The sequence below is a fragment of the Antechinus flavipes genome, chromosome 4 (assembly GCF_016432865.1).
Source record: "Antechinus flavipes isolate AdamAnt ecotype Samford, QLD, Australia chromosome 4, AdamAnt_v2, whole genome shotgun sequence".
NCBI lineage: Eukaryota > Metazoa > Chordata > Mammalia > Dasyuromorphia > Dasyuridae > Antechinus > Antechinus flavipes.
The window spans coordinates 119,909,546-119,935,572 of NC_067401.1; the positions used below are offsets into that span (position 1 = coordinate 119,909,546).

At 41.3% G+C, this 26,027-nt stretch overlaps 1 protein-coding gene across 2 annotated transcripts in view; it reads left to right on the plus strand.

Moving 5' to 3' along the window:
• Positions 1-2,309: 2,309 nt before the first annotated feature.
• Positions 2,310-26,027, plus strand: part of CUEDC1 (CUE domain containing 1) — a 32,330-nt gene continuing 8,612 nt past the window's right edge. For both annotated transcript variants that reach the window (XM_051994215.1, XM_051994216.1), the window contains exons 1-8: positions 2,310-2,676; positions 8,896-9,023; positions 17,018-17,144; positions 18,210-18,396; positions 18,789-18,872; positions 21,949-22,035; positions 23,668-23,761; positions 24,744-24,802. In XM_051994215.1, the coding sequence (XP_051850175.1) occupies positions 2,380-2,676; positions 8,896-9,023; positions 17,018-17,144; positions 18,210-18,396; positions 18,789-18,872; positions 21,949-22,035; positions 23,668-23,761; positions 24,744-24,802 (1,063 nt within the window). In that variant the 5' untranslated portion in view covers positions 2,310-2,379. The remainder of the gene's footprint in view (positions 2,677-8,895; positions 9,024-17,017; positions 17,145-18,209; positions 18,397-18,788; positions 18,873-21,948; positions 22,036-23,667; positions 23,762-24,743; positions 24,803-26,027) is intronic.

Genomic DNA, 26,027 nt, shown 5'->3' on the forward strand with positions numbered 1-26,027 from the left:
GAGTGTGTGATGTGTGTATATGTATGTGGGGATAAGGATATCAGGATGTATATTTACTATTTTAAAGTATGTAACTAATCCCATACCGAAGGTGCTCAGGTCATTGCCTGGGGATACCATTTCCCAGTGACCCTTATAATCTCAGGCTCCATCAAACGTCATCAGCAAATCTAGGTAAAGGTTTATATTTTAACCTTCAAAATCTGGGGGTGGGTGTAGGAGAGAAGAAACCAGGCCGTTCAATCGATTTGCTCCCACTGCAAATACTTCCGTGTAAAATAAATGCTTAGATGATTAACCAGCCTCCTGTGAAAGTGGAACAGGTTTTCACTTGTCTCCTCATGTTTAGGACATTATTTGAGAGAAAGAACAACTCCCAAGTCCCTAGGAGTCAAGGATTCACTATTTATTCTAAGGATAACACAATTAAGTTCCTTTAGTCAAAGAATCACTATTTATTCAAAGGGTAACAATTAACATCTTATAACTGAAATTTTCTAAAATGGATTTTTGAACTTCTAATTGTGACAAAATCTCAGTTACCTCGGGGACTTGGGGAAACTTGGGGAACAGAATTGAGGCAGGAAGACTTTAGTAGTCATAGGGGAATAGCAATCTTCTGATTGAATGCTGTCATTCTACAAATGAGGATATTGAGGTTCAGGGACATTTCCCATAGTCACAAAAGTAGTATGGGTCAAAACTGGGATTTTAAACCCCAGAGACAATATTTTGCTCATAGCACCTTGCTGGAACATGGCAACCAATGAGCAAGCACTATTGGGCGCCAATTATTATATATATGTGTATTATATATGTATGGGTATTGTGCCTTCCTCTTGAAGATTTGCAATCTTAATTCCTAATTTGCTTAAACTGCTGTTTGTGTGAATTCTGGGGATTCACCATCTGACATTTGGGAAACAGAGACCTACAGTAGAACTGGTTGACAGGGAGGAAACAGTTTGAAACACCAGAAATGGTTCTAGCTAATCTAGAGCCTAGAAAATATACAGAGTATAACAGATCAAATATTCACAGAGAAATAGACCTTATCAGAGGCAGTGTGTTGTAGGACAAAGCATACCGAACTTAAGAGCCAGAGTTCTACTACTTCTTTTTTGACTTGTGACTTTGGCCAAATAATTTACATTTGCTCTGGACCTCTCTTTGGTCAATTGAAAAATAAGGGAGTTGGGCTGATTATTTTCTAAACCCGTTTCTAGCTTTTAAGTCTGTAATTTGATGAAAATTCAGTGTAGTCTGATTTCATTAGCTTACTTTTTTTGAATAAGATATATATTTTTAGTATTTCAGAGAAACCTTTTAACATTGAGTAGTGGCTCTTAATCTTACATTAGTTTCTTAGGTATCTTAGAAAGGAGACCTTTATCAGAGAAATTTATTGCACAGATTTCTCCCCAGATTCCTGTTTCCTTTCTAATTTTTATCACAGTAGATTTGTTTGTGAAAAAACTTAAAATTTTATGTAATCAAAGATATTCATTTTATCTTGAGTGATTCTATTCGTTGTTTGTCCATTTACCCAAATGAACAAAAAGTTCTTAGGAGGGTGGAATCTTTCTTTTTATCATCAGGCTGGGAACTCCCAAGTTATAGTTAGCAATTCTAGTGATTCTATCATTTGTTTATTCATGAACTCTTTTCCTGTCCATGGATCTGAAAGATAATTTTTTTCCTTGTTTCTCTAATCTATTTTGTGATTGTATATATCTAGATCACATATTCATTTTGAGCTCATACTGGTTTTTGTATGAGGTTCTGGTCTAAATCTAATTTCTGCCAAACTCTTGTCTGGCTTTCTATTGTTTTGTCAGTGAATCCTTCCCCCCTAAATTCCTTAGAAATAAATCTGCTTCTCAGATATGAAAATAGCAGTTCTAATCTGACATTTTTGGAGGAAAAAATGAATTTCAGTGGGTTATGTTGTATTATCATTAACATCAATATTACTGCCTACTCTCTACCCCTGACTTGTATTCTCTTTCTGTTCTAGGTGGAAAATATCATCAGGTTCGGGTTCAGCATGTCACAGCACTCAGGCTGATAGTCAAGGCACTATTGGACAACCCTATCTCTTTCTATCACCTCATCCTCAAGACTGGATGACGCCAGACACTGAGGACAAGTCCTGGAGGGCTACTTCACAGCATGACCACTTAGCTTCCTGACTGGGAGGTCCCCCTACCACCCCCCCCCCTGCCCTGTTCCCACCTCCCCACCCCAAGTGATGAGGGAGTGAGATTTCAGAGCAGTGGGGGGTGGCGGCAGTGGAGGTGGGGGGAGTGGGGTGGGTGGGCTGGGGAGAATCGATTTTGGTGCCAAATTTGAAACATTTTCCCAAAACAGTTTTGCAAAATGACAAGCCTGTTCCGCAGGAGCAGCAGCAATGGTGGGTCCCGGGGTGGGGGGAACGCCTCAGCCCAGGAACTCAACAACAGTCGGCCCGCTCGGCAAGTCCGGCGCCTGGAGTTTAACCAGGCCATGGAGGACTTCAAGACCATGTTTCCCAACATGGACTATGACATCATTGAGTGTGTGCTGAGAGCCAACAATGGTGCTGTGGATGCTACCATTGACCAGTTACTGCAGATGAATCTGGATGGGAGCAGCTATGATGACAGCTCAGATTCGGATGACAGCATCCCTCCTGAGGTGAGGGGGATGTTCTGTGCACCTTAGCTGGCCACACTAGCTCTGTTAAAAAAAAAAAAGAAGAAGAAGAAGAAAAACCACCTATGTCAGTATAGTATATAGATGTCTAGACTGGAGGTCTGAATTCAAATCTTGACCCTGAAACTTGTTAGCTATGTGACCATGAGTAAGTCAACTTTCTCTGAGCCTTCTTTCCTCGTCTGTCAAATGGGGCTGATACTTGTGCTTTTTTCTCACAAGATTATTTTGAGGGAAGCTACTTATAATTTAAAAAAAATATTAAGCAAAAAGTCATAAAACTCTTCATCGGGGTCCTACGTTTTCACACTCTATGTCAGCCAAATGGCCAGTAGCACATACAAAGCGCCTACTGTGGACAGAGATCCCTGATTGAAAAATGCATAGTCTAAAGGAGTAAGATAAGACACATAGATGTGAGGAACAATTCTAGGAAACAAAGACTCCTTTAATGAATGAAAATGAATGTAGTACAATCTAAATGAAACAAATATTGTTCCTGACTGGGGACTATGTTAGACACTGAGGATATGAAGCCAAAAATGATGGGACCTGCTCTCATGGAATTTACATTCTGTTCAGGGAGATAATTTGAACATAGAGATATCAATATAGAATATGAAAAAAATAAATCCAACATTAACTTTAGAGAGGTGGAAGAAGCCCTAACAGCTGTAATAATAATAGCTAATATGCATAAAATCTCATGGAGAGCTTTTCATGATTATTTATTTTGCTATGGATACAGGTGAAGTGGCTGGAATTAGGAATTAAGGAAGGTTCCCTGATGGAAGTGACTTTTGATCATAGAGGTTAAAGTTCTGCTCTTAACCTCCCTTCTTGTACCTCTCAAGTCCTTTCTGGAGTTGCCAGGCATTCTGCCTTTTAATGAAGCTTCTGGGTCTCCTATATTTTCCCCTCAATTCTAGCTGCTCAGCATTATTTTACCCTTCATTGTTTCCCCTCTTGTCCTTCTCCTTTACCCTTTCCAGTCATTTGCCAAGTCTTGTTAATTCCTTCTTCACAATGTCTCTGGCACCTTATCCATGGCCGTCTTTCCCATTCCTCTGATGCCATCCAAATTCAGGCTCTCATTAGCTCATGCCAGGACTATAAAATAACTTTTTTTAATGGTATTTTATCTTTCCAAATCCATATAAAAATAGTTATCATCATTCATTTTCATAAACCTTGGTGTTCTAATTTTTTCTCCCTCCTTCCTTACCCCCCACCCTCTCCAATACAGCCAGCAATCTGATATAGGTTAAATATGTGCACTCCTTTTAAACATATTTCCATATTTGTCATGTTGTACAAGAAAAATATGATAACCTAACTGGTGCCACCACTATAATCTCTCTCCTTCCTATTCTCTTTATGTATGTTTTCCTTAAGACACCTCAATCTCTGCCCAAAGTTTCAAAACAACTCCTTCTTACTTTAATAGAATAAAGTCTGAACCTCATTAGTTCAACATTCAAAGCCTGTCACAATCAATTCCTGGCTTACTTTTCCTGCCTTATCTCATAATTTCCCTATTTCATCCAATTGCTCCAGCCAAATTGGTTCATTTACTATTCCTTTTCAGCTTTCGTCTGATCATTCATTCCTCTTTCCCTTGAAAACACAGATAACCACAATCTAGACTTATCAAAACCTTACTGATTCCTCATAGAATGGTTCAAAGGCCACCTCCTGGATGATCCTTTTAGCTCTTGGTACTGCTTTCTTCTGAATTCCCATAGCTCTTACTGGCTAGACTGCTCACACACTGCCTACCTTCTGTCTGTTGTCTTATATAATAGCTACTTTTCTGGAGTCTTACTTCCTTAATTAGATTATAAACCAAATTGTGCCCTCTGGAGTAGTGGAGAGGTGGTTAGATTGGGAGGCAGAGGACCTGAGTTTAGTTTTGGGCTTAGACACCAATTTCCTGTCCCTCTAAATTTTAACAAGTCACTTTCCTTCTTTGAATTTAAATTTCTTCTCCTATAAAATGAAGTTGGTTCATTTAGGTGATTCTGAAAGTTCCTTCCATTGATAAATCAATGATCCTAAAGAGGTAGAGAAGAACTATATCTTAACCATTTGGGGAGGTCTTTTTTGCATTGCTGGGAGTCCCTTTCCCTGCTTCCCTAGGGTCACTCTTGCTTGTTGTCAAAAGTAGCCCTAGTTGAAAGGACCACATCAGAATCTTATAGGAGTAGAACAGGGAAGGAGCCAAGATGCCGTCTAATCCAACATCCTCATTTTGAAGGTGTGTGTGTGTGTGTGTGTGTGTGTAGACAAAGACAGAGACAGAGAAAGAAAAATAGAAAGAGAGAGAGACAGAGAGAGGGAGGGAGAGAGAGGATTCAACTTAATTCAATAAACATGTATCATGTACTGACTATGTGCAAAGTACAAGGCTAAGTATCATTTAACATGTTGATTTTGAATGGTGCTTCTCTGATCTCTGATAATTTCCACAATATTGATTTGTTTTAACTTAGCTACATAGATAGGGTCATATTTCTTTCTTTTTTTCCCCATCTCATAAAATATCCTCCAGACTTTCCCCACGCTAACCTTTGTCCTATTAATGATGCATAGAATAACCTGCAATGATGAGAAAATGGGAGAGGCTAGACCTCTCTGGGTTTTCTACTTCTACGATTTTTGCTTTACTTGAATGAGTGAGCTCTGTGCCCCACCTTTTCTGCAGAGCTCCCCCCCCCCACTCCTATTCTTCGATGCTTTCCCCCTACCCCATCACTTTCCAGCTCTCTTCTGTGTCCATCAGTTGGCCCGGATCTACTGAGCCAGCTCAGAGTCCTTCAGTAAATTTATTAGCAGCAGCTGGAATGACAATAACTGCTGACTGTAAGCCTCCCCTCATCCCCCAGGGGCTGATGGATGGTGTGCTGGGCTGTGGGGTATCCTTGCCATTGAAAAATATCACCTGTCAGGCAAACGACAGAAAAACAAGCCATCCCAGAGCATCTGGCATCCATTTATCACTCACGCTGAGTTAAACAAGAAGGCTGCAAAGCCAAAAGCTTCAGCACATTTTTGAACCAGAAGAATAAACATATTGCTCCAGGGAGGGAGGCAGGGGGATTCCAGAGATGGGAACGGGATTAGCATTGGCCAAAGGAACACTGCTGGAGCCATTGTGGTTTCTCGTTTACTTTGCCTCCAAATCGGGGCCAGGGCCTGGGCCCCTCTGGTAGCAGCATCTGTTTTCTGCTGCTCTGGGAATGAGTGATACTAATAAGCTCAGGAGCTCTCAGGCTGGAGGCCCTGGGAGAGAGAATCTGATTGCAGCTTCAAAGCTACCAGGCCTTCAGGGAACACAATCTGATTCTGGCTAGGTTCCTCTAGGAGGAGGAGTCTAGTTCATCAGCCTTTCTGAGGAAGGACAAGAGACTTAGCTTTCTGGGGATGGTAACAGTGGCGGTGGGGAAGGGAACCAGCAGCTTCCTGACCCCCATCCCCAGTGTAAACAAGAGCAGGCTGGCCCCCCAAAAGGAGCTGTCCCAGGTAGTTCAGTGATGAAGGAGAAAAAGGGCTAGGAGTGGACTCCAGGCTCAGTTTATCATTCTGACCTATCCTGGTGATCCTAAGACCAAATTGGGCTAGACATGTGGGAGGCCAGCTGCTACTGATAGTCGGCCTCTCCCCTTCTTGAAATATGGGCATGGAGCAGACCTGGCCAGCTAAGCAGTCAAGTTCATTCTTGCTTGTGAAAACAGCTGTGCAAATAGTTTCTGTCTCGAAGAAAAAATGTTGGTGCATTCCGCAGGACAACCACGGGTGCATATCCATAAGCGCCATCACATAGGAGATGGTGTGTGTATTTGTTCTTGAGTACCGTGTACCTCTCTCTGTGTTTCACATCAAGACCCAGCACTGGGCAAAATCCAGTCCCTATTCACCTCCCACCAAAGGAAATCCAGTCTGCCCCCATTCTCAGATCTGTCTTCAGTTGTGGGCCAGCTGAGAAGGCTACAAAAGTAGCTTTAGAACTTGGGGTCTAAATAAATTTATTTGATGTTTTTCAGTTTGCAATGTATTCATTTTCCTTCCTATAATCCTGTACAGGAGAGTGGGTAATACAAGAATTTTCACCCCCCGCCCCGGCCCCATAATACAGATGAGGAAAAAAAAAGTTGAGAAGTTGGATGACTTAACCATACACCTGCTGAGTGGCAGAGAACAAAGAATAGAAACCAGAACTTTATTTACTGTGGGGATAAAAAGCAAAGGCAAAACCAGTCCTCTTTCGAGTGGTTAGATTCTAATTGGGGAGACTGAGGCAGCACAGTGATTAGAATATTGGACACAGAGGCATCTCTATCCTGCCTCAGACACTTATTAGCTGGGTGACTTTGGGCAAGAACTCAGCCCCAGTTTCCCCATCTCTAAAATGATCAGAGGTAATTGTGTATGTATATAATACCACCGACCTGCTAGGATTTTTGTGAGGATAAAATGAAATAGAAACAGATGATGTTTGCAACCTTAAGTACCAGATGATGTATGGTACCCACAATTGTAGAGGGAAAGGCCATAGCAAAGTGCCCCTCAGTAAGGGGCTTCAGAATTCCCTTTACAAAAGGATACATTGGCTGATCCCTTTGCCCAATTCCTAATTTCTTGGGAGGATCCCTGGCCATTTATTTTCTCCAGCAGCAGCATAAAGAGGGAGTAGAATTGAACATGCTTAACCTAAATCAGATTGTTTGCTGTCTTGGGGAAGGGGGAGAGTGGGGGAGAAAAGGAGAAAAATTTGGAACACAGAATTTTGCAAAAATAAAAGTTGAAAACTATCTTTGCATGTATTTGGAAACATAAAATACCATTAAAATAATAATAATAAAAAGAGGGAAGATTGCTGAGAAAAATCCAAAATAGGGAGAGGAAGAAAAAAGGAGACTAGTTGTGCATACTAAGATTGGAGTATCTCTAAAGATATTTTTTCAATCACAAATTCCCTCCCATGGGACTAGACAATGCTTGCCAGTACTTGGAAACCACTTTCTTTGTCACCCAAAGTGAAAAGAACCTATAAGAATAAAAAGTTCAAGAAATCTTGGTCCTCTCTTCCACTAGATTCCAGCCTATGAGCTTTCTTTTCATTTTTTCCCCAATCCCAGAAGTTGACAGAGTAGCCCCCAATGGGAGGAATCAATGCTCTCTACCCTCTGCCCAGCCCAGCCTTTGCCAAGGCTGACATCTCATGGATTAATTTCTGAGGGGGAAGTGTGGATTAAATATTATATTTTTAGTCTGAGACGTTGTTTTGGTGACTTATTAATTGACTTTGAAAAAAGTCCTTCCTGGTTTCCTTCTTTTCTTCCTCAGCTTTGAGTTTCTTTATTGCTAAGGGGAGGGACTGATAATCCTTGGTCTCACTGGGAAATTGTCGGGAGGATAAGACAAAATCGATCTTAGATAGAGCTTGAAGAGATGTTGGAAATTACTAAGAAGTCCAACCCTCTCATTTTACATTTGAAAAAACAAGTCCAGGAGGTTAAATGAATTGCCCACACCACACAGGTGACAAGTACCAAAGGTTGCACTTGAACTCAGGACCTCTAATCACATGCAACACACTTAAAGTGCAACTTTATTTATTTTTAAAGTGAGAAAATCTGATTTCTTTTTTTTTTTTCCTTTCTCAAAATTTTTAATGCATACAATAAAACACATAGGGTTACAAAAAAATTATATTTCAACAGTTACCAAAATATTTTTAGAAATAAGATTACATACACAATTACCTCTGATCTAGAAAGAAAGAGGTACACATTCACAAAACATACTACACCTAATTGGCTGTAGGTCAGAGCAGACTATTTGGCATATCCTGGGCTATCTTATTGCCATAATCTTACCATCCCCTTTCCACATCAAATTAGTACTACTATAGATATATGTCATTGTTTACATTTTAAAATGTTATAATTCCCTTAGTTTATATGGTTTCAAATTTTCAGAGATCAAACGGGTTCATATACTAAATTTATCTTCTTGGTCATTAAAATATGAAACAATATAATTTTTTTAGCTTGAAAAAAAGATAATTGAGGAATAATTTATTAATCTTTAGGAAAGAGAAAAGCTCAAAATTAGAGAATGGTGAACTATTACTTTTCTTGAACTGTTATTAAAGTGCTATTTTAATACAAAAATTGATCTCTTTTGCTCTCTGGTTAGATTTTGGAACGGACTTTGGAACCAGATAGCTCTGATGAAGAGCCTCCACCAGTGTATTCACCTCCTGCCTACCACATGCACATGTTTGACAGGCCTTATCCCCTGGCTCCCCCAACCCCACCTCCCAGGTAAGAATATATTTTGTCTTCTTAAATTGGCTGTAAGTGGGATGAACCATAAGACAAGGAACAAAGAACAATTCTCCAGTAGTATCATAGTGGCTTGTTTAACAATTCCCCTTATAGCAGGAGGAATTCACTTTGGGAATCAAGGAAGAATTGGTGAGATGTCAGAGCATGTGTGTGAAGGAGGCTGTGAGAACTCTTTCTCACCATTGTTCTGCCTTCTCCCTACAGACTGCGATCCTATGGGGCTCTGGGATGGTAGTCAGCTTGGCGGGAATGTAGAGTGTTGTAAAGGAGATTGATATAAAATAAGCCCAGCAATGTAGATTGGGGTCAGACTGGAAAGAACTTTGAAAACCAAACAAGATGTATTTTATGCTAGAGGCAAAAAGTTACAGGTACATTTTCAGCAAGAAGGTAACATGCTTAGACTCAAATTTTAGGAATAATTTAGGAATACTGACTAGAATAGAATGGAGAGAGGAAGTGGGTTGCAGCTAGGTGGTGCAGAGGATGGAGAATAGGGAGATCTGAGTTCAAATCTGACCTCAGATACTTAGTAAGCTGTTTGATCTTGGGCACTTCACCTGGTCTGCCTCACCTGGAAAATGGATACAATAATAGCACCTATCTCCCAGAATTGTTGTGAGCATCAAATAGTTATAAAGTACTTGACATTGTGCTTGGCACATAGTAAATGCTATATAAATGTTAGCTGCTACTATTATTATTATGAAGACAAGGCTAGATTTTGAAGAAGATTGGTTGGTAGTCCAAGCTGTGAAAGGGAAAAGCAGGTTATGGGGGAATAAGGGAATAGGGACTGGAACTGAAGGACTGTTTACTATGAAGGGACTCTTGGCTAGGTTTCTAGTTATGTCATGTATGAGATCTTATGCAAGCCATTTCATTGGGTCTCAGTTTCCTTCTCTGTCAAATGAAGCAATTGCAGAATATAGCCTCTAGGGTTTGATTCAATTCTAAAAGCCCATGACTTAACATGACTTTTAAAGAAAGAAGAGTTAGCTCTCTTTCTCCAGTGAGTCACTGGGAGGCAGTGAAATGAACTTAGGTCTTTCAAGGCCTCTTTCAAACCAAAACTCTTCCACAGTTTGGGAATATGGAACTAATCAACTTGTTGACAGAGTTCTGTGGAGAGGTCACACACCACAAATGACTATATTCTCTAGGCCACAGCATTCTATTGTAGCATTATCAGGGAACAGGAGTAATTTTTTTTGTCCTAAAGTAGTTGAGCCTTTTTAATGGTCACCAGGGGTAAGGGTATTAATGGAGGATGGTCTTATTCTTGCCAAATGCTTCCTTTGTAAAGTCCTAGGGATTATGGAATGGAAAGGCTTTTACTACAGGGTTGCAAATAGGAGCAATTCTGCTATCTCTCTCTGTCTTTGTCTCTCTCCCTCTGAATTTCCCTCTGAATTTGTGTGTGTGTGTGTGTGTGTGTGTGTGTGTGTGTGTGTGTGTGTGTGTGCAGGGATTTGAGGGGAATACACAAACAGGATCATAGATCTAGAATTGGAAAGGATCTTGGAGGCCACATAAGCCCCCCCCCCTTTTTTTTTTACAGAATAGAAAACTGAGGTGCATGAAGGTTATTACTTACCCAGTTACTTAAGTAGTAAGCTCTGAGGTAAGCTAGAAAGAGGAAGTAGCAAGGATTCTTATGTGGGGCCCTAGAAAGACAAATGGGAGTTTGAGTCCTCATTTAGCTTTCTGGCCTTCAAGCTGAAGCTACAATCTGTGCATTTGAGTTCAGGGTAAGTGACCTTTTCAGCTTTTCAGGAGCTCTCAGTGCTTTGCAGAAATTGAAGCTGCTATTCACAAAGCCAGAGTATGTTGTTCATCTTTCCTATTCTTTTTTTATTTGGGGGCGGGGAGAGGGAAGAGAAGAAGAAATTCAACTCCCTGTTGTTAACAGAGAAGAAAAAAAAAAAAGTAAGCTTCATTATTAATACCAAAGAACTTGAAAGTGGGTACATTTAATTGGCTTAATTAATGCTAAAGAACTTGAAAGTGGGTACACTCATTCAGGTAACTGTTGAAAGAACTACCTGCAATTTTAGTCAGTATAATAAAACATTCTAGATAAATATAATGGCAGGTAATTACTAAGCTCAGGTAGAGAGATAGCCACCTGTGATTTCATTGGTTTGGGGGAACTCCCAGATGATGAAATGTGCTCCACTAATGCAGGCATTTTCTCTTCAATATAATATCTTCGAGAGTTGCTTGGGGCATTGAGAGGTTAAATAATCCACACACACACACACAGCCAACTGAGCAGTCAGTGCAGGATGGGTTATCAAACTTTTTGTCCTTAGGATCCCTTTACAGCTAAAAATGATCGAGGGCCAAAAAGAGCTTTTGTTTATATGGTTATATCTGTACAAAAAAGGTTAGGTAGATGTTGCAGTGAAGAGCACACTAGACTTGGAATCATGAAGATGAGATCTCATGAAGATGTGTGATCCTGTTCCAGTCATTTAACTGTTTGCCTTAGTTTCCTCATCAGTCAATTGAACTGTAGAAGGAAATAGCAAATCACTCCAGTATCTTTGCCAAGAAAACTTCAAATGGAGTCATGAGAAGTTGGTCACAACTGAATAGCAACATTCTTTCAACATTTGTTGTAATAGAAATTAAAATGATAGATTTTAAAATTTTATTAATTCATTTAAAAACAATAAATTCATTACATTTTAATATGTTAATATTAAAATTACATTAATTTAACATGTTCATGTTAATGTTAATAAAATAGCATTTTCATGAAAAATAACTATTTTCCAAAACACAATCAGTGAGAAGAGTGGCACTGTTTTACATACTTTTGCAAATCTCTTTAATGTCTGGCTTAATGGAAGGCAGCTGGATCTTCATCTGCTGCTGCATTCCATCTGTTAAGATAATGTTGTTTTGGTTAGAGTATATGAAGAAAATCTGGCCTCACACAGATATATAGTTGGAAAAGGGGGAAGTATTTTAATAGGCAAGTAACATCTGAGTATTATTATGAAAATAGTTTTGACCTGTAGGACCCCTTGAAAGGGTCTCAGAGACCCCCAAAGGTCAAAGGACCACACATTGAGAACCTCAGTGTTAGAGGGAGGACTGGAATCCACATCTTTTTGCTTCAAGGGAAGCTCTCTCCCATTTTCTATGTTGCCTCTTCTATGTATAAATATGTACATTTGTTTTTTTAGAACCTCAGCAAAGCAAAGATTTGATGTTTACTTTAGTGAATGATAGTATACGATTACAGGATGGGAGCTTTCTTCAAAGAGCCATCAGAAGTGTGTGGCTCTAGTAGACTTTTGAACACTTGCTATTGATTGCTTCTGGATCTCTTGAGCCATATCTTTGGGAATATCATGACCATTACCCCCGAAATCCTATGAGGACTCCTCTCTAAGTCTTTAGTTCTAACCAACTTTTTTTTTTTCCTGTTCCTCAACATTCTGATATTCCTATTGCCATTACTGAAATAATCTCTAGGTTCCTTTCAGTACCACATCCATGTGCCCAAGAACCTTTGAAATAAAGACTGAAATAAAGAACTGGTTGAGTTTCTTGCCTTTGTCCAGGTTGTGTTTATCATTCTCACCCCCAAGAAATGAATGGAGGTTGTTGTTGCTTTAAATGCTCTGACTCTTTCAATCTCTCCTTTCTTAATTTTGTTAGTAACATGTACAACCACGGATGACTTTTTTTCTTGTGACTTTTATGCCCTCCTACTCTGCAGAAGCAGTTTAGCTTGTTTTGTTTTGTTTTGAGAGAGGGATGGTTAAAGAAACAGATTCTCCAGCTCAGGAGTTTTCACTTTTGTATTTGTTGTGTATACAAAATCTATGGAAACTTACTATAGATTCTTTCTCCAAATAATGCTCTTAAATGTAATACAGGAAATTTGGGCAGCTAGATGACTCAGTGGATAAAATGGTAGGCCTGGAATCAGGAAAACCTGAGTTCAAATCCAGCCACAGACTTTCCTAGATATATGACGCTTTATGTCTCAGTTTCTTTTTCTGTAAAGAGTTGGAAAAGGAAATGGCAAACAACTCCAGTATCTTTGCCAAGAAAATCCCTACTGGGCTCACAAAGAGTAGGACATTACTGAAACATGACTCAACAAATGCAGGAGACTAATTATTATTGATTCTCATGGGTGCTAGGGCCATCTTCAAAATTACCTTATATTGATTTTACATATACTTATATGTATACATATCAATTCCCAGAGAGAATGTAAACTCTCTGAGGGCAGGGACTATTTCAGTTTTTCTTTGTATTTACTGTGCTTGGCACAAAGCAGGTGCTTAATAAGTATTTGTTGATTAATAATAGCTGACATTTATGTAGCACTTTACTATGCCAGGGACTTTACAATTATTATTTCATTTGGTTCTCACAAAAACACCTTTTTTTTTTTTTTTTTTTTTTTTTTTGCTGAGGCATTTGGAGTTAAGTGACTTGCCCAGGGTCACACAGCCAGGAAGTGTTAAGTGTCTGAGGTTGAATTTGAACTCAGGTCTTCCTGACTTCAGGACTGGTGCTCTATCCACAGCACCACCTAGCTGCCCTTGTGCTATTGTTTTATCCCCATTTTACAGGTGAGGAAACTGAGGCAGACAGATTAAATGACTTATCCAGAGTCACATAGTAAATATCTGAAACTAGATTTGAACCCAGAGTATTCGTAACTCTCAGCATTCTCCATTTTACCACCGGCTGCCAACAATGATTAAAAGGCACTGGGCAGGAAGTCTGGAGACCAGGATTCTAGTTCTATATTTGCCACTAATTCACTATGTGACTGGGCAAGTTGGTTTCCTTCTCTGGGTCTTTTGTTGATACAATTAGACTAGATGATCTCTCAAGTTGCTTCCTGTTTCATTATTTTAAGTGTGACTCATTCCAGAATATAAGTGGGGGAGTTTGGCATTACTTTATTAAATGATCTCAAGTCAGTCAGTCATTAAAAGCTTACTACGGACCTACTATGGACCAGGCAGTGAGCTAAGCCTTAGGGAGAGCATCGAGGGATATGAAAAAAAAAGTCAAAGATAGCCCCCATTCTCCAAGAACTCACAGTCTAATGGGAGACAATATGCGGACTGCTATGGACAAACAAGCTAGGGATAGGGGAGATCAGAAATGACAGCAGAAGGAAGGCACTGGAATTAAAGTGGATTGGGAAAGGCTTCCTTTTGGAGGTGGGATTTTAGCTGGGACTGGAAGGGAGCCAGGAGGCGGAGAGGGGGAAGTAAAACCTTCCAGGAACGGGGGACAGGAAGAGAAAATGCCCAGAGTCTGGAGAAGGGGTGTCCCAGAGCATGTGGGAGTAAGGATGGAGGTCAGGGTAGGGAAGCAATAAGGTGTAAGAAGACTGGAAAGGTGGTGGTGGGCTAGGTGATGAAGGACTTTGAATGCCAGACAGAGATGATGAAGTACCAGGAGCTGGGGGTATAAGAGTGTAAGACCTGTCCCCAAAGAGCTTGCAATTTAACTGGGGGAGGAAGGGAGGGAGGGAAAACACTAAGTGCATAAATACCGGTTTACTGACTGTCCTTGTCTCAAAGTAATGCTGCAAATGATAGATCTATGGAATCAAGCCTTATTATAAAGGGAAAAAATGTTTTGTCTTGGCTGCCTGGAGTTTTCCTAGTGAAATTACAGCCTTGGCATTCCCCCTCCACCCCCTCCTTGTGCATTTTTGACATTCCATTCAGACCAGAGCTGATTTTTGAGACTCTGAGTTATTCCAGGGCCCCAGTTCACTGGTTTATGAGCCGAACTTGGCGCCTCTGGGGTTTGCCTCTCGATGTTCCAAGATTTCAGTAAGCTCGGGCTTGAGCTTCCTGATTGTCCGCCCACCCCCAAGAACTCAAAGGAACCAGTGGGTGGAACTTGTGGCTGGGGCCTGGGCCTTGTCTGACCTCTAATAGATAGGTCTCTGCCCTTCCCAGTGACCCTCTCATCAGCCTCCAGCGAGGGACTGCTCGCTGTCCTGCATAAAGGTCTCTGGGACTTTTGGCTCTGCTTCTTGGCTGGGTCAGATGTGGGATCGGGCTGGGCTGCAGACACATTTAACCGATGAGAACACCGAAGAAGGAAATGGAAGGCATATGTGGCAGAGAGAGGTGTATAATTCCCTCTACCTCTCCCATCCTGAACTCAAAAGATATCAGCACGTCACACAGAGAGTCTTGACTCCCAGGGAGGTTGACAGGGGATTTCAGAGGAGAATCAACCAACCAATCTACCACAATGTAGCAAAGTAATTATTTTTATGGTGATTAATAATAATTGCTACAGATGTTTCTGTAACTTTAAGGTTTATAGATTATTTTACATATATTATTTCATTTGACTTACAATAATAATTAATAACAAATACATAAATAAAATATAACCATAAACTTATAATTTATTATAATTAATAATAATTACTGTAGACATTTATGGAACTTTAAGTTTATAGATTGTTTTACATCTATTCTTTCATTCAACTCTTATAATAATAATAATTCATAACAAACATGTAAATACAATATAACCATAAATTTATGATGTATGATAATTAATAATAATTACTGTAGATGTTTATGGAACTTTAAGGTTTATAGATTATTTTACATATATTATTTCATTTGACTCTTATAAAAACCTCCTGACTGTGCTAATTATTATCCTCAATTTGCAGATGAAGGGACTGAGGCATATTAAGGTTAAATGACTTGTCCAGAGTCACATACCTAGTAAGTGCTTAAATTAGGTTATGCATATAGATCCAATAATGTCTACTAGGATACACTGTTTCTTGTGTTGTAGAGAAGAAAGCACTGGACTGAATACCTGGGTTCTAATCTTAATTTTGTCATTAACCAGCTGGGAAAAGTTGCTTCCTCCAGGTCTTGGTTGCCTTCTCTATAAAATTAAAGACCTGGATTTAATCAAGTTGTCAGCTAGATGATGCAGTGGAGAGTCCAAAGTCTGGAGGACCTGAATTCAAATTCGGTTTCAAATATTTAACACTTACTAGCTGTGTGATCCTAGACAAGTCACTTAGCCCCAATTGTCTTAGCCTTCCCCCTCCCCCAAATGAAGTGTTGGATTACATAGTCTCTGAGGTCTCCTTCAGCCTTAATTCTCTGACCTTATGAAAAGGAGGAAAAAACCTTTTTTCAAGATGGGAGATACCCAGGGAAAGCTTCTATCCAATGGAAGAGTCACTCTTGGAGGGAGAAGGCAGGAAAATCAAAACCAGGCATAGGAAATGAACACTCCCTTCTCTCTACTCCCAACATCGAGGCTGGTTTGTCCATGTGTCATTTCCCTTATTCAGCAAACCATATGTCTTGTAGGAGCTCTGGGGGCCTGTTCTGCAGGCCTTGAAGGAAGTATAGGAAGGAACGTCTTCTAGTCCATAGATTCTACAGAGTTAGTGCTCATCTTTGGCAGAATCCCCTCTTCCCTTGGTCCTCGAGGAGCTTACAATCTATAAGGGAAAGAGAATGCACAGAAGCAAGATGAAAATGTAGTGGAGGAAAGGGAGGGTATCTTGCTAAGGGAGAAAACTAAGGGAATACAGCTGATTGGGAATATGTACCATCCCATTAGAGGCTGTCAGGAATCCTGAGAGATAGGTAGCAGGGAGTAGATTTTTACAGATGAGGGAATTGAGCTCTACTGAGATACCTGGACTTGTACAGGGAATTTGTAGCAAGCTAGGAGTAAAACCAGCTTTCTTAATCCCCAGACCACGGTTCTTTCTGAGACAACCCTCTGATTTCTATGAAGGATGGCTCAGATCCTTCACCTGAAGTTGGAGCATGAGGAGAGAAGGCAGCTAGTGGCACTGCCCGTCTCCTCCCAAATTCCATCTCATCAGCAATATCCACTCCAGTTAGACACTCATTGATTGTTCTAACCTTTGGTCTCACTGGTTTGTCCCCCTTCTACTTGTTCCCCTACAGGATAGATGTGCCTAGTGCTGGGGTCCCCCCAACCCAGAGGCGCTATCGTAACTGGAACCCCCCACTTCTGGGCAATCTTCCTGATGACTTCCTTCGGATTCTGCCTCAGCAGCTGGATAGTTTGCAGGTAAGAGGAGAAGAAGCCCTTGTAGGAGGCTAGTAGCTGTTGATGAGATCGATATTAAAAGCAGAAATTAGAAATGACCTGTTCTTTCCTGTCTACTCCTACCGCTGCTTCCCATTAACCATACCAGAAGTTCTGTTTTGTTGATAGAGAGGCAAGAGATTTGTCATCTGCCCGTTTCACTTCCCAATTTTCTGAGTTCAGACTCTAGGGTTCAGAGGGAAGCAACCTCAAACAGGAAACCTCTTCTCAGTTTCCTGGCTTGGTCTAGATGCCCTGATATAAAATATCCATCATATAAAAAATACTTAGAGCACATATTAGGAAAGCAGGGGTTTGGGAGTCTCTCCATTGGAAAGTCTTCATCATGGATAGGACTCAGGAAAGAGGATATGATCAGTGGCTAGTGAGGTTCCACAGAATATGTACCTGAGGACTTGGGATGGCAATAGGGAACATAGAACCATGCCCAAATCTCAGGCACATGTTTATGATTTCTTCACCTGCCCTGGAGGCAACTGAGTCCATCTAACTTTGGGAAAGTGTCAGAACCCGTTTCATTTAGGACCATATTGTGAAAAGCCATGAGTAAAGGCAGTCTGGGGAAAAACTCTGGACCTGAACTAGAAGCTACAAATTTTAATCTGTTACTTTATACCTTTGTGACCATCAGCAAGTTACTTTGTCTCTGTGGTCCTCAACCTCATCATCTGTAAAATTGTATTAAATAGCCTTAAATTTCTCTTCCAGTTCTAAATTTATGTTTCTACAATTTTCTAATTACAGAGTAGCTTCCTAGTTCAGGACCAGGAATGAAGGGGCGTGTGTGTGTGTGTTGTGTGTGTGTGTGTGTGTGTGTGTGTATGTGTACTCATATACCAGTATCTTATACCATTATATTGAGGCACATTCCCTCATCCTGGGGCCTGACTACTTCTTCCTCTTAATGTAACTAGACTGGAAGTAATGCTTGTGAGCATCTCATGGGAGCTTGAGGAAAAAGTTGATTAGATGTCTATGTATGTCTCCATACATACACCCATGGCAGTGCCTGTCTCTTCTCTGCAGAATACCCAGAGTGGCCCCCCAAAGCTAGGGCTTGGGGAAGTCAGCCAACCCATGGTGGGAAATCTGGAGGAGGAATGCCGGTGGAAGCAGTACCTGGAAGATGAGCGGATTGCCCTCTTTCTTCAGAATGAAGAGTTCATGAAGGAGCTTCAAAGGAACCGAGACTTCCTCCTTGCCCTAGAGAGGGGTAGGAGGCTGGGAATGGAGGGAGGAAAGGACTTTTTGCTTTTCATGAATTTCATCACAGTATCCAATAGTTAGAACAGTTTGTGTATGTGTATGTAGCCCAGAGGTTCTTAACTTCAGGTCCAATTTGTTTTTGTTTACAAAAAAAACCTTTTTTTGATAACTATATTTCAACATTTTGTTTCCTTTATAATCTGATATATTTTATTTTGTGCCTTTAAAAACATTATTCTGAGGAAAGGTCCATAGGTTTCTTCAGATTGCCAAAGAAGTTTATGACACTAAAAAGGTGAAGATCTCTTTCTCTAGCCAGACCTTTGGTGTACCTATCTATGAATCCAAGGGCATCCAGCCTGTGAGGTAACCTGAGGGGATTATTTTTTCCTTTTCCAGATCGATTGAAATACGAGTCCCAGAAATCCAAATCTAGCAACATGGCCGTCAGTAATGACTTTGGTTTTCCATCCACTGTCACAGGTAAACCCCATTGACCCCAGCTGTCTCTCCTACCTAAGACCTAAATTGAACAGAGGCCTTTCAAAAGAATACCCCTTCCCACAACCTCTTCCCAGCCCTTGCTTTCATTGTTATTTCAGATTTGGATCCTGGAGCAAAGGGAAGACTAAGAATAAGAAGTTCCTTTTTAAAGATGGGGAAAAGCTTTTCCTCATCTTAGTGAACTAGGCCAATGTGTGGGAAATTTGTTGTTTGCTTGTTTCATTTTGGTCTGACTCTTTGTGACATTGTTTAGGATTTTCTTGGCATAGATATTCCAGTGGTTTGCCATTTCCTTTTCTAGATCATTTTATAGATGAAATTAAGTGAGTTGCTCAGGATCACATAGGTAATAAAAATGTCTGAGACTGGATTTGAACTCATGAAGATGAATCTCCTGATTCCAATCTATTTGCGCCACCTAGCTGCCCAGTGGGGAAAAGGAGACTTAAATTATTCTACTTCCAGGAAGGTTGGTTTAGGGTAGTGAGAGTAAGAGAAGAGCAGAGGCAAGAGGGACAAGTTCAATATGAGAGCCACCAAACATATTATCTTATACAGAGATAGAAAATCATAATCATAATAAAGGAAATTGTAATATATTGGGGTAGCTAGTATTTTATTTAGCATTTTTGCCTCCATATTCATTAGTGAAATTGGTCTATAATTTTCTTTCTCAGTTTGTACTCTTCCTCATGAAGAGTGAGGAGCAGGGGAGAAAAGTTTGAAAAGTTAGGGGGGGGAGCAATTCTAAAGACCAACTGTTTTCCTTCTAGATAAAGGAGTGTGCCCTTCCTGGAAAATATATTTACTTTTCTCCCATTGTTCCATCTTAGCCCCTGGCCCTAGGACTGTTGAGATCAGGGATTCTTAACCTAGGGTCCGTGAACTTGCTTTAATATCTATATATTATAATGTATAACTATATTTTAAAATAATTTATTTTCCTATGTATTTTAAAACCATTATTCTAAGAAAGATTTCCTAGGCTTCAACTACTTGCCAAAAGAGTCCATGACACACTAAAAGAGTTAAGAATCCTTAGTCAAGGAAGCAAAGTAATCATTTATTAGTTGGCCAAAGCCTTTTGGAACTACATGACCCTGGGCAGTTCACTTTCATGTCTCTGAACCTTGTTTTGCTCATCTGTAAAATGGGGATAATAATACATATTTACCTCACAGAGTTATTGGGAAGAAAGTACTTTGTGAGCTGTTTTCAATTCCTGGGCAATCTTGGAATTAGAAAAGGCCTTTATTCAAGCACCCTTCCAATATATATAGATTGATTTGGAGCACTGATCTTCCTTGATAGAAGGAATTGCCTTACTGGGAATTCCTCAATACCAAGGAAATCATACCATACTTCCTCCTTTTTCTCCAGTTAAAGATACTTTGCTTTTTAGGAATGAGCTCAGATCTTGCTTTCTCTATACATACAGTCTACTCTGCTCTGGTTAAGGGGAATGCATTAATGAATAAATAAAACATTTATTAAGCACATAACTACTTGAAAGTGCTGGGAATATGAATAGAAAAGTAAGGATTAACCAGGTGGAGCAGTGGATAGAGTATTGGCCCTGTTCAAATCAGGCCTCACCCAGAAGCTTATAAACCATGTGACCCTGGACCTGTCACATAACTCTAATTGCCTTAAAAAATAGAAAAAGAAAAGAAAAAGAAGAATAAGATAATTAGGGAGTTCTCTCTATCAATGAGATCCCAAGTCTGCTCCAAAAAGTGAATGTGAACTTTTATTTATTACATTATGCTGAAAGTATATCGAAAGCCAGGATTTGTCTTCTTTGGGTCCTATGGTCTGGAAGCCATTATTTAATATTGGACCTCAGCTCCCTATAACTGCTCTCTCTCAAAGAAGAAAGCCTCTCTTAGAAGCTTTAAGCAGCTTCTGCCAGGGACTTCCCCCATACAGGATATAATAAGGAGGGGAGGACGTTTCCCCCTAACTGAAGGGAGGGCAGAAGGATTGTGCTCTAAACCAATCCCAGCTTGGAGAGAGAAAATCCAGGAGAACTGATTAGTAAGCAGAAGGTTGAGGAGCTTAGATGTAGCCGGAGATATATCAGGGTGTCTTAATGACCCTTCTGTTTTTGATCCTGAATTAACCAAAGGCTACTAGGCTTCTGAGAACTTGGTAATGACCTCAGAGTAGAATTTAGGAGGCAGGATGACCTTGGGATTAATGACTGGGGAAGGACAGGGAAAGGACTATAGGGCTGTTTTTGAATAGGCAGGAGAGACAGACTTGCAGCTAGCAGTCCGAATCACCCTCTTCCCCTTTATTTTCCTTCCCACTCTTGTCTCTGACACCGTGGTCCTTTCTCCCAGAAAACTGCTTTTCCTCATGCCCCCATTCCCCTTTGCTTAGTATAGAGTTTATGGTAGCAGCAGCTTATCTCATTTTGGAAAGAAGACTGAAGCAGGTCATTAGTTAGTTTAAGACCTGGGTGGAGGAGAAGGAGGGGGACACTGAATTGGAGGGTTGCAAGCTACTTATCTGGAAAGTGCCATGCCCTTGAAGCCTTCTTTGGAGGATGAGCGTTCCCAGCATCTCCCATTGTAGTCCATTCTGCTTTTGGATGGCTTGACTTTTTAAGGATGTTTTCCCTAACTTCAGTCTAGATTGGCCTCTTTGCTCCTAGTTTTGTCTTTGCTTCTAACTCCTTCTACATACTCAAAGATACTTTCATGTTCCCCCTAGTCTTCTCAGCCCAAGCATCCCTATTTCCTTCAACCTATTTGACAAGAAAAGGGAGTTCCAGAATATAGGAAGGAGAGGGCAGCAGTACCTGCTTATCTTCTTGCTTTTAACTTCCTAAGCACAGAAAATAATTTCTCTTTTATCCCATGTTCCACCTTGATCTGCAATTCTGAACTTGCACTTGATAGCCAGGACTTGGTGACCCCTGACATGACAGGACCATGGAAAGGGCCACGAGCCCCTTCATAGCCCAACTCAGGGGGACTCATCCCTCCCCTAGTGCCTCAGGGGTCATGAGCCCTTGGCTGCTGCCGTTCACCTGGGTGCTCCCTTTCAGGTGATGCTGCCTTGGGAGCCAGCGAAGCCAACCCTGCCGTGTCTGAAGATGCCTTATTCAGGGACAAGTTGAAGCACATGGGGAAATGTGAGTGTCCCACTTGGGGCAGCAGGGTGGAGTGCCCAGGATTCAGGGCTCAGGTATTCCCCTCTATTGAAGGTCCTCCCTGCCTGTTAGGCACAAGGGGTTGGGAGGAAGGGGGAGGGGATGGGAAAGGGAGAGGAGGAGGAGGAGGAGGACCACCCAGGATTTTGCCCCATAGCCAACTCTTGATTGTTTGTAGTAAGGTTTTAATGCCAGGCTGGCTTTCCCTAGTGGTTTTCCCCTTTCCCACTCCTCCTTCCCCAGCCCCCGCCCTCCCAGTATTTCCTGCACACCCGCTAATCAGCATGTGCATAGGGAATGCAAACTCATGTTCACATCATCTAGAGCCAAACAGCCAGACATGCTTAGGAAAGTAAATCTGTGGCTGCTGCCAAACTCCTCCCATCCCTTGACACCCCGCCCCGCCCCACCCCACATTCAGCCCAGTCCCTCTGCAGAAAGTCAAACCTTGCCTTGTACAGTGCAGGAGAAATTATTTTGCTTTTTAAAAAAGGGTCCATTTATCTGCTCCACATCTCCCCTTCCTTCCTGGGCAGTTTTAAAAAGTCCTTCTTGACCCTGTACCCGGCTGCCTGAGTGAGTGCCCCCTTTCCCTGCCCCAGCTCTTTTCAGCCTTTTTCCATGGTAGGCTGTGCCAGTCTCTCACCAGTGCTCAGGGGCACCCAATTCTTCCCGTGCTGCTCTCCCTGCGGTGCCCCCAAAGTACAAAGATTGGGTGATTCAGGCTCCATTTCGGGGAAGATCAGGGATTAGTCATGGAAATCCTAGAACCAACCCTGCTTGCTTGGGAGGGAGAGGGAGGGAGCAAAGAAGGGAGGAGAAAGGCACTTGATTTGTTCTGGAGGAGTTAGGAAGAGGAATGCCCGGATCTTTGGCTTGTTTGCCATGGCCTTTGGGGTGTCCTATGCTGCCCCTGCTGGCCAAGTTTCAGATAGCACCCCTTCTTAAGCAGCAGATGTCCCTGTATTCTCTTTGACCCTTTCACCTTCTGGCAGTCTCTTCTTACAGCTCCTGGCACTGTCCAGTGCCCTCTCCCTCCCCCAGCCTTTTCCCTCCCTTCAGCTCCAGTCCTGTGCCCTCCCCTCAGCCCCAGTCCTATGTCTCTTTCCTCCCCTAGCCTTGTACCTTCTTCCTCCTTTTTCTTTGACCCATTCCCCCTTTCCTCACCCCTAGCCCTGTACCCTTCTCTCAGTCTCAATACTATATACCCATTCCCCATTTCTTCACTCCATCCTTGTACCCTTTTCTTAGCCCCAACCCTATATATCCTTTTTTCTTCTTTTTCTTTGACCCATTCCCCCTCTCCCCACCCTTAGTCCTGTACCCTTTTCTTAGCCTCAGTCCTATATATCCCCTTTTCTCCTTTTTCTTTGACCCATTCCTCTTTTCCTCCCCCCAGCCCTGTACTCTTCTCTCAGCCTCAGTCCTACATCCTTTCTTCCTGGTCCTTTCCACAGTTAAACTGCTTTCCCCCTTTCAAAAAAGGGGAAACAAGAAGAAAAATTAAACTATATTTCCTTTCCCTGCCCATTAGAACAGAAAGGGTTAAGTCTCTGGGCCCCTCGGTGCCAACCAGAGTCGTTTATACTTCTGTCCCTCCTGTTTTGCTCACAGCCACCCGGAGGAAGTTGTTTGAACTTGCCAGGGCCTTCTCTGAGAAGACCAAGATGAGGAAGACAAAGAGAAAACAGTTGTTGAAGCACCAGTCGTATCCTTGGCTCCTCCCTGGCCAGGAAGGGTGTGTGTGTGTGTGTGTGTGTGTGTGTGTGTGTGTGTGTGTGTATGTGTGTATGTGTGTGTGTGTGTGTGTGTGTGCATGTGTGTACTCTCAAAATAGAGGATGTGAATGTGAGTTCTTAAAACAGGTGAGGTACCCAACTGGATTGTGGCTAGTACTTCCCCAAGTCATAATGGGGTATCTAGCCCCATTTCTGTCAGTTCAATTCAATATTTGGTCCTTGGTTGTTCCTCATTACTAGTCATTCCTTTCTTTTACATTGCTTAGTCCTAGCTTTTGAATGATGGGTCAGTGAAATGAGGAAATGAGGATAGGATGCCAGAGTAAAGAGGAATGAAGATGGGCCAACAGGCCATCCCACATCTTTTAAGGATGACTGGAAGCTATCCCACAATCTGTGAAAATCTGTATCTTTGTATAAACAATCTAATTTTTTTTTTGTTTCACCAATTGAGGTAATTCATAATCCTTTCCACATCATTATTTCAAAGATATCAAGCTCAAGCCCTATCTTTTGTCTCGTATTTATATTAATAAGAAGGTTTTCTCTTTATTCCTATCAAGTCCTTGCTTGGATACAGTACAGAGTAGGGGTTCTGGGGAACCTTTCCTGAAGCTCCCAGACTCTTATGGGAATAGATGAACATGCTCAATAAGCAGTGAAGATTCTCTAGAGTATTGTGAGAAATGGGAGCCATAGACTGTAATATGGGAAGAGGTACCATAGATACCTCATACCAACTGATATACTCTGAAGTCTATCTCTCTTTCAAGAGGGAGAAATCAAAGGGAAGAGAGAGTTGGAGGAAACTCTGGGATCTAGACTGGGAACCTGGTGTCTGGAGAGGATGTGAATAGGCACCTAGTACGTGAGTGGCTGGAGGGAGCAGAATGGGATGTAGACAGCATCATAGACCAAGCAACTGATTGGTTTTCCTGAATGGAAGGGCAGGCTGGGGACTGCAGCATCTACAGCTAATCTCCTGGATGACGTGGAAGGCCATGCGTGTGGTAAGGACTTAACCTACTGGGACTGAGAGGGAGGAGGGACAAAATTTCCAAAAATAGAATACTGACATTTGGATTTTTGTCCAACATGGTCAACTTCTTGAAACTGGTGATTCTCAGCCAAGATCTTGGGAGGGTTCTATACACATTGCACAATTGAGGAAGCACAAAGAAACTGGAGAAGGAGCTAGAGGGGAGTAATTATCAGAACCTCACCAGCTGGACCCCAGAAGTACTGAATAAACTATCTCCTGCTCTCCAAAGTTCTAGCCACTAATAAAGCTTCGTCTTCTTCCCTTGAAGCACACAATGACAAAAGAACTAGTAAATTTGGAGATAAGATCAAAGATAAGATCATGGGCACCTCAGAAGCCAGCTAGTCTGTCTCCATTTTATAGCTGAAAACACTGAGGCCCAGGGGCAGTTAAGTGTCTTATCCAAGTTTACACAGATAGTAAGCATCATAGGCAGAATTTGAACCCAGGTCCTTTGATTTGAGTTAGTGTTCTTCTCACAGTGTCATATTGTGTCCAGAGTTAGTGGGTAGGATAGCTGGGCTATAGACTCTCTCATCCCACTCTAGTATCCTGCAGACTGAATTAAAATGATAATGTTTGCTGATGATCTTGACTCCAATACAAACATGGTTGTTTTCTCATTTTGAGTTATCCTAAACTTCTGAGACTTGGGGTGAACTAAAAGGTGCTGCTTCCTCTAAGCCCACAACCTAATGCTTGAGCCACAAAGGGAGAGATACCTGGTTTGATGCCTATCCTGGAATAATTGAGAAATTCAATCAGTGAAAAGGTAGCTGCTGTAAGAGAGAATGGAGTGATGGATTTTTGTTTTGGGAGTTTTTTTGGGGGAAGGAGGGGATAGAGGCCAGAGCTCAGATTTAGGATATAGAAGAGATGGTCCTTGCCTTTCATGGAAACACAGAATTTAAAGTTGGAAGAAACCCTAGTGGCTATTTAATTCAAATCAAACATGAATGGAACCCCTCCATTATAATATACTCAACAAGTGGTTGTCCAGATTCTTCTTGAAGACCTCCAAGGAGATAACCCCACCACCTCTTGAGGCAGTATGTTAAATTTTAGTCAACCCTTAATTATTTGCTTTTATGCATAGTGGTCATCCATGGATAATAGGAGAATTTTATGTGATGTGGAAGAACTTGAATGCCGGAAGAAACTTTCTTAAAGTGATTTTTTAAAAAGATTCTTTC